Source organism: Xenopus laevis, chromosome 1S, assembly GCF_017654675.1.
Source record: "Xenopus laevis strain J_2021 chromosome 1S, Xenopus_laevis_v10.1, whole genome shotgun sequence".
NCBI classification, from domain to species: Eukaryota; Metazoa; Chordata; class Amphibia; order Anura; family Pipidae; genus Xenopus; species Xenopus laevis.
In genome coordinates this window covers 119,720,001-119,733,322 of record NC_054372.1, presented here as the reverse complement: position 1 = coordinate 119,733,322, position 13,322 = coordinate 119,720,001, and the positions used below count along the sequence as shown (strand labels likewise).

Genomic DNA, 13,322 nt, shown 5'->3' with positions numbered 1-13,322 from the left:
TTAGCTTCCTTGCTATTAAATGTTCCTAGAAGTTCATTAGTAGTGATGCAAAAATTGTGTATTTTACAGTTGTGCATGGCACTCACTTAGGTTGGTGGACGTGAAATAATTTCTTGGTAGCTGTGGTGTACTTTGTTGGATACATTTGTAGGAGGGTTACTCAGGATTTTTAGGCTATTGCAAATGCTTTAATAGTTGCGAAATAATTTGAAAGATATTTTGCCAGAATGGAGAAATTATTTAGCATTACCACCACTTGTGAAGTAAGGTGCCTTGTGAGCCACAGCCCCGCCAACAGGCCGTTCAAAGCTTTCCAAAGTACTTGCATAGTACAAGTCTATAATTCGTATAATCCCTCAGTCACTCCATCGTGTAATGTGGATGCTGGGGATAAGTTTGGTTAAGGCATTAAGTATTGGAGAGGAAAATGTCCCAAATTTGTGCTTGGAGGCCGCTTTAACCCATGTTTTGTAATATAAATCTGGTAGTTGGAACAGTTTGTTAAGCCAGAAATACTGTTGAAGTTGATGATGGTCAGCCGGCTTCATGGTCGATCTATCTTTTATACTCTTATGGGGTGTTTCCAACACCAAAGCCATGTGGTATGCCTTAAGGCTCGTGAGCAACATGTAGCTCGTGAGCAACATGTTGCTCTCCAACCCCTTGGATGTTGCTCCCAGTGGCCTCAAAGCAGTTGCTTATTTTTGAAAGCACTGCGTATCTTGACAGCGCTATATAAACTGCGTATCTTGACAGCGCTATATAAATAAATAAATGATGATGAGTTCCAGGCTTAGAGGCAAGTTTTGGTTGCATAAAAACTATGTATACTGCCAAACAGAGCCTCAATGTAGGTTGTCAATCCACATAGGGGCTACTAAATGGCCAATCACAGCACTTTGGCACCCCAGGAACATTGTTCATGCTAGTGTTGCTCCCCAACTCCTTTTACTTCTGAATGTTGCTCATGGGTTCTAAAGGTTGGGGATCACTGCCTTAAGGTTTGGTATGCCCAGGCCACCAGAGGCTCTAGTATATTGCGTTATTTAAAATTTCACTCTCTGAGTTTTGCCATATAAATTTTTAAATTATGAACTTGAGTATTGATTGGAGCGATTTGATACTGTGGGGTGGCAGAGAGATCTAAACAGGTATCAAATCTGGGGTAATACATCTTTACAGCTGCTATATGACCCAACCATGAAATATACTCCTTACGCCACTTAGTTATCTGTTCTGGATCTTTTGGAAGTTTAACTGCCAAGTAAACTATATATGATTCTCTGCGAATGGGAAGGTATCGGGGAGAGCAGCTAGGGTGTTCTGGGGTATGTTAATGGGTAATGCTTGTATTTTAGCCATATTTATTGTACCATTTATTTTGTACCATGAAACCCTTTGAAAATATGATAATTGCTTCAGAAAAGTATTGATATTGTTGGATTAGTCAAGGCTAATAGAATGTCATCTGCAAAAAGCCCTATTTTATGTATGCCCTTAGGGGTTTAAGTCCCGTAATGTCTTGGCTTGACCTAATTAGTTGGGCTAATGGCTCTACCATTAGAGCAATGATAAGGGATGACAATGGGCACCCCTGGTGAGTCCCGTTAAAATAAGAAAGGCATCATACAGGGTCCCTGAGGCATTCACGGCCTGACGGTATTGAGCAGAGTTTAGTAGGGTTTAATTGCTTTTATGAAAGTAGAACCTAGGGCAAACTGTTTTAATGTTTCAGTCATGTATTGACCCTGTCAAATGTCGTTTCCACATCTAGAGAGAGAAGAATAGTTGGGTGCTTTGTTTGTTTAATTGAATGCAATAGGTTTTTGAATCTCCTAGTATTATCTGGGCCCTGTCTCCCTATAATGAAGTCTACCTGCTTATCAACATTGGGAATATGGTACTCAATCTGATGACGAGAACCTTTGCATAAAGTTTTAGGTCTGTATTCAAGAGGGCTATGGGACGATAGTTTTGACATACGTCTGGGGCTTTGCCTGGCTTAGGAATTGTCACATTATGTGCTACTAAAAAATTCAGATTTAATCATCCCCAGGTCCAGATTTCCTTGTATGGCGCCCCTAGGCCGCCAGTTCCTTAAGCCGGCCACCTTTGGCGTGCACCGCCCCCAACCCCTCGCGCTAAAGAGCGGTGCTCAGGCACGCATGTGCCGTTTCGCTAGGGAGCTGCGACTCCCCGGGGCTTGTTATGATGTGGCTGGGTGCCCCTGAAATATTGCCACCCTAGGCCCGGGCCTGATCATCCCTGTGTCTTTAATATTATTAAAAAGCTTGCATAACTGCAGTAGCAGCAAGTCTTGTTTGTAGTATAGGTTGGTAAAACCATCTGCCCCTGGAGATTTAAGTGGTTTGCCTTAATTATTTGTTCTATTTTCATGTGTAATTTCTTTATTTAGAGTCTCGAGCTGTTGGGGACTAGGATGTGGATATTCAAGATATTTAACATATTGAGATATCAATGTTAGAGATTCTTTTAAAAACTGTAGAGGTTCAAATTGTTTGCTTTTTCATACCATTTTTAATATATTTGCAAAATACCTGTAGTTACATAAAACAACTTACATATTGCATCAGATAACCTACATTGTTTTAACTATTTAACGATATACTCTAAATAAATTGAAAGGTAACTATTATTTTCTTATCTAGTGTTAAAAGAATAAGCTGTACATTTACTGCACTTAAAAACCACAACTCTCAACTAACCAATTCTAAACTTTGCTAAAACATTTCATTTGACAGAAAACCCACTGCGTGGTGCTAGTTTGACATACTTCTGCAGTCTTCATCTATACCTAAGAAGCGCCTTAATGTTTTGAATAACATACTTTAAGGTCAGATTAATTTCTTGTTTTGTAAAAGTGTCCCTTCTACATTGAGGACAAAACTGGACTGTTGCTGGCATCTGATCAACTGCCCTGGCTGTGATTTATGCCCAGTGGGTTAAATTTATCTTACAGAGTATTCTCTGAAAGGAGTTAAATTAGGTTCCTTCCTGATGCCAATATTACCTCCTTGTCCTAGTTACATTTGCATACCTCCCATTGGTCCTAATTTTTGCAGGACAGTCCTGCATCACAGACCCAAAAGGGGCAGAGCTTTGTTTGGAAGTAGGTGGGGTTTTGGGGGTCAGGGGAGTGTCCAGTCATAACAAGGCATGGTTGGTGCGGTCTACTTTGTTCCTCACTGGATAATTCAAATGCTGGAAGGATTGTATCTGTGCAGTTGAAGCAATAAATAGTCTGCCCTAATCCATTTTAGATTCAATTTTCAAAATGCCTTCCACATTTATGTATTTTTTTTAATTTTTAATAACAGAACATGCAAAGCATTATGAGTACTGGAGTCTTGGTTAGAAAGAAGCCAACTGATGCAACATTGTTTGAATACATGTAGTCAGGCTCAGCAGTGCAGAGAAAACCAAAATTGCACTATGTTATATCTGTGTTTACTGGCTCTTTAAGTGCAAGGAAAGGTCAAGACAAAGTAAGTCACACTTAAATGAATTATATGTACAGTTTATATTGTATAATATATATATATATATATATATATATATAATGTGTGTGTATATATATATATACGTTATAATTAAAAATATTCAGCCCCCTTTGAATACTTACAGTTTAACCATTGGTAGAAATTTGTATTGTTACTTTTTTACTGAATCTTACCTTATGTTGCTGTTCATTCTCATATTCTATTTGAGCTTTCAGCCATGTGATGCTCTGTTCACCTTTTCTTGTCCAGAGAAGAGTATCCTTATTTATATCACTTTCCTTAATCAAATATACATTCAGCAATCCAGTGCCAGCCCCATACATATGGTAATAGAATGTCAAACACTGCTTCCCAACAACAGCCCGAAGTTCTCTTGAGATTAGTCTGGCTCTCTGTCCAAACACCATATTTGTGGCCTCAATGTACATGTAGTAACCTTAACCAAAAAGATAACGTCAGTGGCATGTTATATTTATAACTGAAGTTAAATATTTTATTTGAAAAAGTAAAGCAAAAATATTTTCTGTAGTTTTGTAATTTATCAAGGTAAATATTAACATCATAGTATATACGAGGATTGCCGATTTCTTGGTGGAGGACTATTTGGGCCTCTGTGTTCTTGGAATGCCAGGGCCTATTTTCACTCCCAGTCCAGACCTGTGGTGACGTTATATAAATTTGAGGCATGTTAAAAATGATGGTATCAGGAAATACTTGCAGGTAAAGGGTAAAGGAGGTATAATTTAAGTCAACGTTTCATTTTGACATGAGTCTCTTTGTGTTCTGATTATGCAACTTTGAAACTCAGGGCTAGCTAACAAGGACCAACACTGCCTGCCAGATGTTGTCTGGATCTATAGCTTATTGGCCTTTGTAGAGTCAAAATGATGGTCTCCTCAACTGACATCTGGTCAGGGCTTAAACAGATCATCAAGCTTGTTCAAAAAATCCCTTCAGGAGCCAGGAATCCTCTCTTCATGTATCTGCAACAAACTCCCATGTGATCCAATCACTAGGGTAGAATGATCAACCACTGATTTAGCAACCTTCCAGTGTGTAGTTTTAAATATTACACACAATACTATTACAAACTATATATCACACAACTATATACAAACTGTACATTTATCAAAATGTTATATTTATGGAAACATGAAACATTCTAAGATGTATTTGTTTGGTTATGGGGTACATTGTCATATATGACATGAGCTGTAGTTTTTAACAAAAAAATTACAAATTATTTGGTAAATATTCTTTCTTTAAGTAAATATTGATAATACTGCATTGCACTGCAGTGACCATACAATTGGGGGGTTTTTACTAAAACTTGACTTTTTCTCACTATAATAAAAAAAAATCTACCAAACCCCCAAACCGAATACCCTTTAATTTACCAATAAATCTGATGGAAAAAGTTGGCGGGGGAAAAAGTTGCACCAAAATCATATGACAATTTGAATTGTGCAACTTTTTCAAATTGTCGCCCGGGAAAACAAAATTTATCGAATTGTCGCCTCGACAACTCAATTTTTATGGATTATCGAATGAAAACCGGCATAAAATAGCCTGAAACTATAAATAGGTTTTAGAGGTTTTAAAGGAAATGTGGATCCTTGAACAGGCCACAAAGGATGACACGGCTGTTGCATCTAGATGCTGTACCCCAGAAGGTATCCAGAAACATTACAACTCCATGCTTATGGGATCAGGACAGAGAACAAACAACAAAGACGGGTGAAGAGGTAATGGGGGTGTGCATTAATGTATGTTTCTATAACTGATAGATTTTGAAGCTTAAATACACACATCTACAAATATTACCATTAGCAATGGGTTATGTATGTATAACCATAACTTATAAAATCCCCTGTGCTGCTACAATATTTCAGTGATTCCTGCACTCACCTACCCCAGAGGTGTGGTCTCCATTAGGTCCTGTGTTGTATGTTGGTGTCCTCCCTTGTATCCTGTGCCAAATACCCCTCCTTTGCCATTCTTGCTGAAATCCACAATCATTTTTTTCAAAGGTGCACTTTCCAGGCAATGGTGGTATTCTGTCTAAAAATAAAAGAAGACTATCAGGCCAACTGTATCACCTGCATTTCGTACTACACCTCAATATGCTTAAAGAGAAGCTGTCATAAGTATAAATATATATAAATGGTAGTGTGGGTTTAATATACAAATAGTTTTTTTTTTTTAATTATTTTCTTATAATTTTGGGGTTATTCAATGGTTTCTGCATTTTTAACTGCTCTACAGAAACCAAACTCCTTAGAGTTCAAAAAGTATCCAGGCTATGGCAAAAAGGACAACCCTATCAGGACGGAAGACGATGCACAAAAAAGCTCTTCAAGTTAAACAATTAGCCCAATTAGCCAAAAGGAATGTAAACTTCAAAGTCCACTGTGCCAATGAAATTTCCTTCATTGGTTTAAATGAAGCAAACTCTAAGGCCTGTAGAACAGTTCTCAAGAGGGTACCAGATTCCAGAATAATGGATTAATATGCTTGAGCTGGAGGAAGGTCTTGACTTCACCATTCTCAGCCATAAGAACACTGGAAAAGCTGACACCTGGACTTTCATGACCATTTTCTTCCACATTCTCCAAGAGGAAGGGGTACATAATATTGAAGCACTTAGACAGGTTTGGGCTTGTCTCATTTGAACTGAGCCAGCTGGTTTAGTAGATTGTAATATGGGAATGCCACCTTTGACTGCCTTCTTCACTGAAAAATTGAGACACTGGGGGTCATTTATCAACACTGGGCAAATTTGCCCATGGGCAGTAACCCATAGCAACCAATCAAATTGCTGCATTCATTGTTCTACTTTTAAAAAGCAAATCACTGATTCGTTGCTATAGGTAACTGCCCATGGGCAAATTTTCCCAGTGTTGATAAACGAGCCCCAGTAGCTTCCTTACTTCATCTAGTCTACAGAACATTCAAGGTTTGCATTACCACTGCATATGTGTGTCTAACCTTCTACTGGGTCAGCTATAGACTCTTGGACTCCCCTTCTCTGGGGATCAAAGAGTCCATCTTCTAGTTTATTTTCTAGATCATTAAAGTCATGTTTTTCTTGAGAATCTAGACCTGCTCTAAGGTTTTGGATAGCTTGGACAAACCCATCTATCATACAAGGGATGTAGACCAGGCTGGCCTTTATCAGAAGAACTCACATCCTGGCATGAGATGAAAATTTGGAGTGAAACAACATTGGTAGCATTACATGCTCCCTGTGGGCATATATTATGCCTATAATTCCATACGAAACCCTATAAATCGGTGGCCTGCCAGTCACATGACTAGCCTAACTGGGATGTAAATAGCATGCTTAATACAAGGCTAACTCCCCAGGTCTTTTTACGCCATGTACAGAGAAATAGCACACAAATCTTTAGGGTACTGTGGCAATTTAAAATATCCTGGTAGGCTACTTCCAGCCCAGGGGCTAAACCGACCTGTTTGATACTAATATCTAAATGTTTCTAAATATTCAAAATATGAGTATGTGTATAAACTTTGCATATATATATATATATATATATATATATATAGTCAAATACAAGAGTCCTCTGCACTCAACCCATTATCAATATATTTAAGACAGCGACATTTTGTGCATACTGCTACTAAAAAATGCCTTACCCTTTAAACAAAACAGGGATTGTTTGTCCATATATTGCAATATATTTAAGCTGGCCAACTACGTCAAAGTCATCCCGTATCTGGCCAGTCCTATGCTCAATTTTATCTGATTCATTAAGAATTCTATTGCTTCATTATACATTTTACAAAGGGACTTGGTTTTACCTGCAACTTAACTTGCTGCTTTCAAAGTAAACCTCCATACTTGGCTGCCCATATATATATATATATATACATACATACATTTATCTTACCAGATATTTGGCAGTTTCCAATGCTCACTGATATGTCATCAAGTGCTGCACTGCCACAGTCCCAAAAACTCTTGCACCAGCTCACAAATGCAACCTTTGTACAAAATAAAAACAAATATGTGTAATTTTATGGGTAATGCTATAAAGACATTCACATGCAATTGTCTTGTCTCCCTTTATGAACACTGATGATCATGGACTACAAATGGAATGTATTGCTGTGCAACTGGACCTAGATCAGTAGTTTCCGTGGTTTTTGGCAATGCATGGCACCCTGGCTTTCTCAGCTCTTTCTGATGGAATCACACAAAAGCTATCACTAGTTCACCTAATAATTGTTTTTAGCCTTGATAATAGCACCCGAAGCACTGTAAGTGTACAGAATGCTCTGAACATGGCTTTCCAGATAACTGACCTTTCTGTAGATTTGATATTCATACCATAAGTCTACTAGAAAATCATGTAAATGTTAAATAAACCCAATAGGCTGGTTTTGCTTCCAATAAGGATTAATAATATCTTCATTTGGATCAAGTACAAGGTACTGTTTTGTTGTTACAGGGAAAAGGGAAATCGTTTTTTAAAAATTGGATTATTTGGATAAAATGGAGTCCATAGGGGGATGCCTTTCCGTAATTTGGAGCATTCCAAATAAAGGGTTTCCGGATAACAGATCCCATACCTGTATATATTTCTGCTGTATTGTTTGCCACAAAGCCTTGCTCTACATTAACTAGAAGAAATATTCCTTGTATAGTACCTTGAAAGGCATTGGTTTATGTATGCTTATTTCAGCTTTCATCCAGACTCCTTTGGGTGTTTCATGGGCAGACCAGATTTTCTCCTGCATTACATGATTCTCTTCAAAGATGTAAACAGCCAGCGAGTCAGTGGTTTTGTAAAAGCCATATAAGTTATAGAAAAACCGAAAACAATACTGAATGTTTCCAGGTAAAGAAGGACCATAGAGGTGTCCAAAGTAGCCAGGTTGCCCTGTAAACCTTTTATTAGCTATCATGAAATAGCCTGTAAAACAGAAACATCAGTTGACATACATAACATTCATGTTTTCATTTAGTATAGCAAGCACTATCAATGGGGGAAATGAGTCATCAGGTTTTAGCTATCCAGCAAAACAAAGATCAGCAAAAATGCAAAAACAGAAAAATTAAATTACTTGTCAAATACTATTCTATGAATGTGCAGATTTCCTTATTTTTTTTTTTAAAGGGATTTTTTTCATAATAAAAGAAAATGTTAATGTTAAGCGACTTTCAACTTTTCAAAGAATAGTTGTAGCTGAAAGTATTTATTTATTCATTTCTGTTTTCTGGTACAGGAATCAGAACCGGTAGTGCAGAGAATATAAGCAATTGACATAATCAGACACTTCCGTTTAAAATATTCTTACAAAACTGTTGGTTGGTTAGTTGGTAAGAAGGGTCAGTCTGAATAAACAGAGAGTTGCATTCTCCTTGTAATGTCCGGTTACCTGAGTACTGTATATATCATTTTATCTGCAAGCTGGAACTATTAAACACTGAATTAATTATAAAGATGCCCTGTCGCCCTCATGGTCTAGTATGTGTTGATTAGAACTTGTAACTTTACAAAACTGGCTCTGTTCATCATTTATACCCAGTTTGATTCAAATAAGATACCCACCAAGTCCAGTTGTGTGATCGCCCATTTCGTATGCATTGGGTTTTACTTTGACTCTGCTCCATCCTGAACCATTGACATCATCCTGATGAAACTGGCACATGCCTTCCTCAAAATCACATCCAGCTTCTCTTGCATCAAAGAACATCCCTACAGAAAGATAATTGCTTATATACTTATCATATAAATCAAAGACTAACACAGGCAGAAAGTACCAGGTGTTTTCCAAATGTGTGTGCATGTGATATATACACATAGACACACACACACAGACACACCACCTTTTTATACATTGCTGGATACAATTCAGGAGCATTCACAAAGACATGACAAAAGGGCATGACTTGCATATAGCCCTTACTTGCATAACCTAGGAGAAAAAATGGCTATAAAACAACTAAGTACAAACATAAAAGAAAAGCAATTGGATGTCAATCAGGATACCATTCCAAAAATCTGGCAGTCATTATAACAGACACACTATCCTGAATAGAAGTTTTTGCAAGATTCGTTGTTTTATTGTGGTGCCATGACAACACCATAACTCACTGCCGCATACTGGATTTGGATTTGGATATTATTCTGTTGTGCTTCTTCTGCTGTGCCTATGTAGACCCCGTCTTTTAAACCAATCCTAACTATCTTATTTTAATGGATAATCTGGAAATGACAGTAGGTACCTGAAGCATACGGTATTGTACAGCCCAGAGATACAGTGAAAAAAACATATTAACCTGATCCGCTGCTGTTCACTGGAGAAGGAAGAGCCAATGTAAGGAAACACCGTCAGAAGTATATACCTTCTATGGTATATATTTATCAAAGAGTGAAGTTAGAGATCTTCACAGTCCTCTAGAGTGAAATTCCGCCATTCTCCATTCATTTCTATGGTATTTTTAAAAGTATTTATTAATGGGTGAAAGTGAAAGTTCACCCTTTGATAAATATGCCTTTTAAAATGCAGAAGAGTAGCAGAATTTCACTCTAGCGGACTGTAGAGATCTCTAACGTCACTCTTTGATAAATGTACCCCTATGTCAAATAGCGGATCAAATAGTATATCTTAGTTGGCATAGTGTCCTTTGTTGGCCTTTAGTTCTTTACCTCACACAATCTATAAGCAGAACATCGCAGTGCAGTGGAGGACCCTACTAAATGCCCACTTACAATGGTGCCCCTCTGCTACTAAACAACCACTTTGGAATTAGTATGACTTACTCTGATCAGTGTGTTATACTTAAACACACCTTTGGGTAATAGCTAAAGTCACTTTCTTCACTGGGGTAAATTGTTAAAATGCACCATTGTGAATGAGATGTGCTTAAAAGTGAAACAAACTCCTTATTTAAAAAACCCTACCCCCCTACACCACATAGTCCCCCCAGCCTAGCTGCTATCCCGGGCAAATGCCCCTAACTTTTTAATTACCCCTCGGTGCAGATTCAGGGATCGGAGTTCACAGCAGCCATCTTCGGGGTCTTTGTGTCTTCGTCAATTTACGTCAATTTCGGCGCATACCCAGTTGTCGTGAACCGGAAAATTGCTCCAACTGCACATGCACTGCTTCGCCGGTCTCATTCTCAGATTACCGAAAACCCGGAAGATGGCTGCCGTGAACTCCGATCCCTGAATCTGCACCGAGGGGTAAGTAAAAAGTTAGGGGTAGCAGCTAGGCTAGGGGGTCTATGTGGGGTAGGGTTTTTTTAATAAGGGGTTTGTTTTTCCTTTAAGGGAGAACTCAGCCCCCCCACTAATAAAAACCCCTACCAAGTACCCTACATAGTCCCCCCCCATGCTCTCCCCCCGCAGAGGTGATAACACCTATAAGTGCCCTATATCCTTTACTCGCCTATAAGTGCAGAGTAAGACCAGTGGAGCTTATGGATGCCATCATCCAGCTCTTCTGATTTTTCATGTCCTCTCCCTTCAATCCAGCAATTACTGTCACTTTATTGTGACCCATGCGCAGTTGCTACGAAATGGAAGATTGCTCCGACTGCGCATGCTCCACTATGGTGCTCACTTCCTGTAGAAATCGGAAGAGCTGGAAGATGTCGCCCACAAGCTATGCTGTGCTTACTCTGCACCTATAGGCGACTAAAGGATTAGGGGCACATATAGGTTTTATCACCATATGGGGGGGCAGGGAGGGGGACTATGTAGTGTACTGGGTACGGGTTTTTTATTAGTGGGGGGTTGAGTTCTACTTTAATCTATGCATTGTTCTGCTTTGTATTCTATTTGTTTTTGTATGCTATTTAACTAGTTACTACTATATACTAGGGGAAAATTAGCACATGTAATTATATTGCACCAAAATGTACAGTATACACAAATAAAACCAGTAGCATAACTACCATGGGGTAGGGTAGTGACAGATCAACTGCATGGGCCTGCCAGGATGCATTCAGTTCAGATGCAGAGATGCAAGGAGGCCCACTGTCAGAGTAACAGGGGGCAGTACAAGAGGGGGCACAGAACATTTTGCACCAGGGCACATGAAGCACAAATTACACTAGTGTACAAATGCATTTAATAATGTGAATTAAGTTTGTAAATCAATCTTTAATATTTATATCTAGTCAGAGTGGTGGTGTTTCCAAAATTCGTTGTTATAGAAATAGATACATTTATGGACTCTGTTGAGACTAATCTCAAACAATGAGATCACTTGCCTGTTCTGCCAAATTAATATTTACTTGCCAGAATAAAGTTGGCGTGGAACAGAATAAACTAGAAACAAAACTAAAGTCAAAGTACTATACTATAAATAAAGCATAAGATAACCAAGTATATTAATAATCTCTGACACTTGTAAAGACACTTGTAGCATTGTCTGCAACTTTCTGATAGCTTGGATTAAAGGAGAAGGAATATATGCTATTTGTACTGTATATTTTGAGTCGGTCCCTAAGCTCAGTAACTGACAGCAGCACAGAGCATGTGCAGTGAATCAGCAGAAAAGAAGATGGGGAGCTACTGGGGCATCTTTGGAGACACAGATCTTTACTGCTAAAGGACTATGGTTGCCTTGGGCTGGCACAGAAGCCCAAAACATAATGTACAACATTTCTAGTTTACTTTTTTAGTTTAACTTTCCTTGTCCTTTAAAAGTAACAATTAATTTACCACTGAGCTCAAAATATTATCTGTTAGAAAAATATTGCGGAATATGTGTGTATGAATAAACGTGTGTTGAGAACTATCATTGGTCATAAGAATAGCTATTTCTCTGCCAGCCTGTGAACAAGGGTGTCTTGGACAATTGTGAAAGTGCAAGCAGAGATAGCAACACCTTTATACAACCTAGAAAAAAAGAGGGAAACATGTTAATCTTTTTACATAAAAAGTAAAATTTTATGGAATTGGTATTTAATTTAAATGAAAAGATACTGGCCCTTTAATTAAATATTAAGTTGGATCAACTGATCATATTCTTCAGGTCGGCTATAATTGCATGAGTCAAAATATAATGGGACTGATGCAGAAATCTGATGTGTAAACAACATGGAAAATTTTCCATCCGATCCAACCCTACTGTTGGATGCAAACACTGCATGCTGCGTCTTCATCCTACGAGATAATATCTGTTGGTGTCTGACCATCATTTATTTAAAAACATTGACTAGGATGTAGATGCATGAGCAACCCGCACCACCCGATTTTATCTGATTCGACTTTATATTCTAGCTATAGAGATCAGATTTTTGTAGGATCCTACAACTCTTGTGGTGCTGCCGGGGCAAGATCAAAGATAAAATCCTCACCCGCAAAATCGGATCAAAATCTCCAGTGTAGTTTTACCCCAAAAATATACTCAGGAATGTGCATAGATACGGCATGTGCAATCAGCAGACATTGCTGAAAAACAAGTTTCTCTGAGTGAATTGCAAAATACTGATTTGAAAAGAATAAAATATAAAATACTGTTTGCACTCATATTTATGATTATAACATAATATATAATACTGTAGGTCTTTCAAACATATTTTTACTGGTATTTTTTCTATTCATATATATATATATATATATATATATATATATATAGATATGTGTGTGTGTGTGTGTGAAAATGTTGAAAAAGTTTGGGAACCCTCTTAATTCTTTGGTGTTTTGTTTATCATTGGCTGAGCTTTCAAAGTAGCAACTTACTTTTAATATATAACATGCCTTATTGAAACAGTAGTATTTTAGCATACATTTTTTTGGATTAACAGAAAATATGCAA

At 37.9% G+C, this 13,322-nt stretch overlaps 1 protein-coding gene and 1 long non-coding RNA gene across 3 annotated transcripts in view; one reads left to right on the top strand and one right to left on the bottom strand.

Moving 5' to 3' along the window:
* mamdc2.S (MAM domain containing 2 S homeolog) overlaps positions 1-13,322 on the bottom strand; it is a 39,397-nt gene that overhangs the window by 3,307 nt on the left and 22,768 nt on the right. The window contains exons 8-12 of one of the 2 annotated variants that reach the window (XM_018243844.2): positions 9,098-9,244; positions 8,193-8,458; positions 7,433-7,526; positions 5,430-5,582; positions 3,695-3,957 (exon numbers count right to left, since the gene is read on the bottom strand). In XM_018243844.2, coding sequence (XP_018099333.1) covers positions 3,695-3,957; positions 5,430-5,582; positions 7,433-7,526; positions 8,193-8,458; positions 9,098-9,244 — 923 coding nt within the window. Of the gene's footprint in view, positions 1-3,694; positions 3,958-5,429; positions 5,583-7,432; positions 7,527-8,192; positions 8,459-9,097; positions 9,245-13,322 lie in introns of those variants that run through there. The other variant, XM_018243845.2, reaches the window with a different exon arrangement.
* Positions 1-13,322, top strand: part of LOC108706969 — a 31,734-nt gene that overhangs the window by 10,095 nt on the left and 8,317 nt on the right. The gene's annotated exons all lie outside the window — the stretch shown is intronic.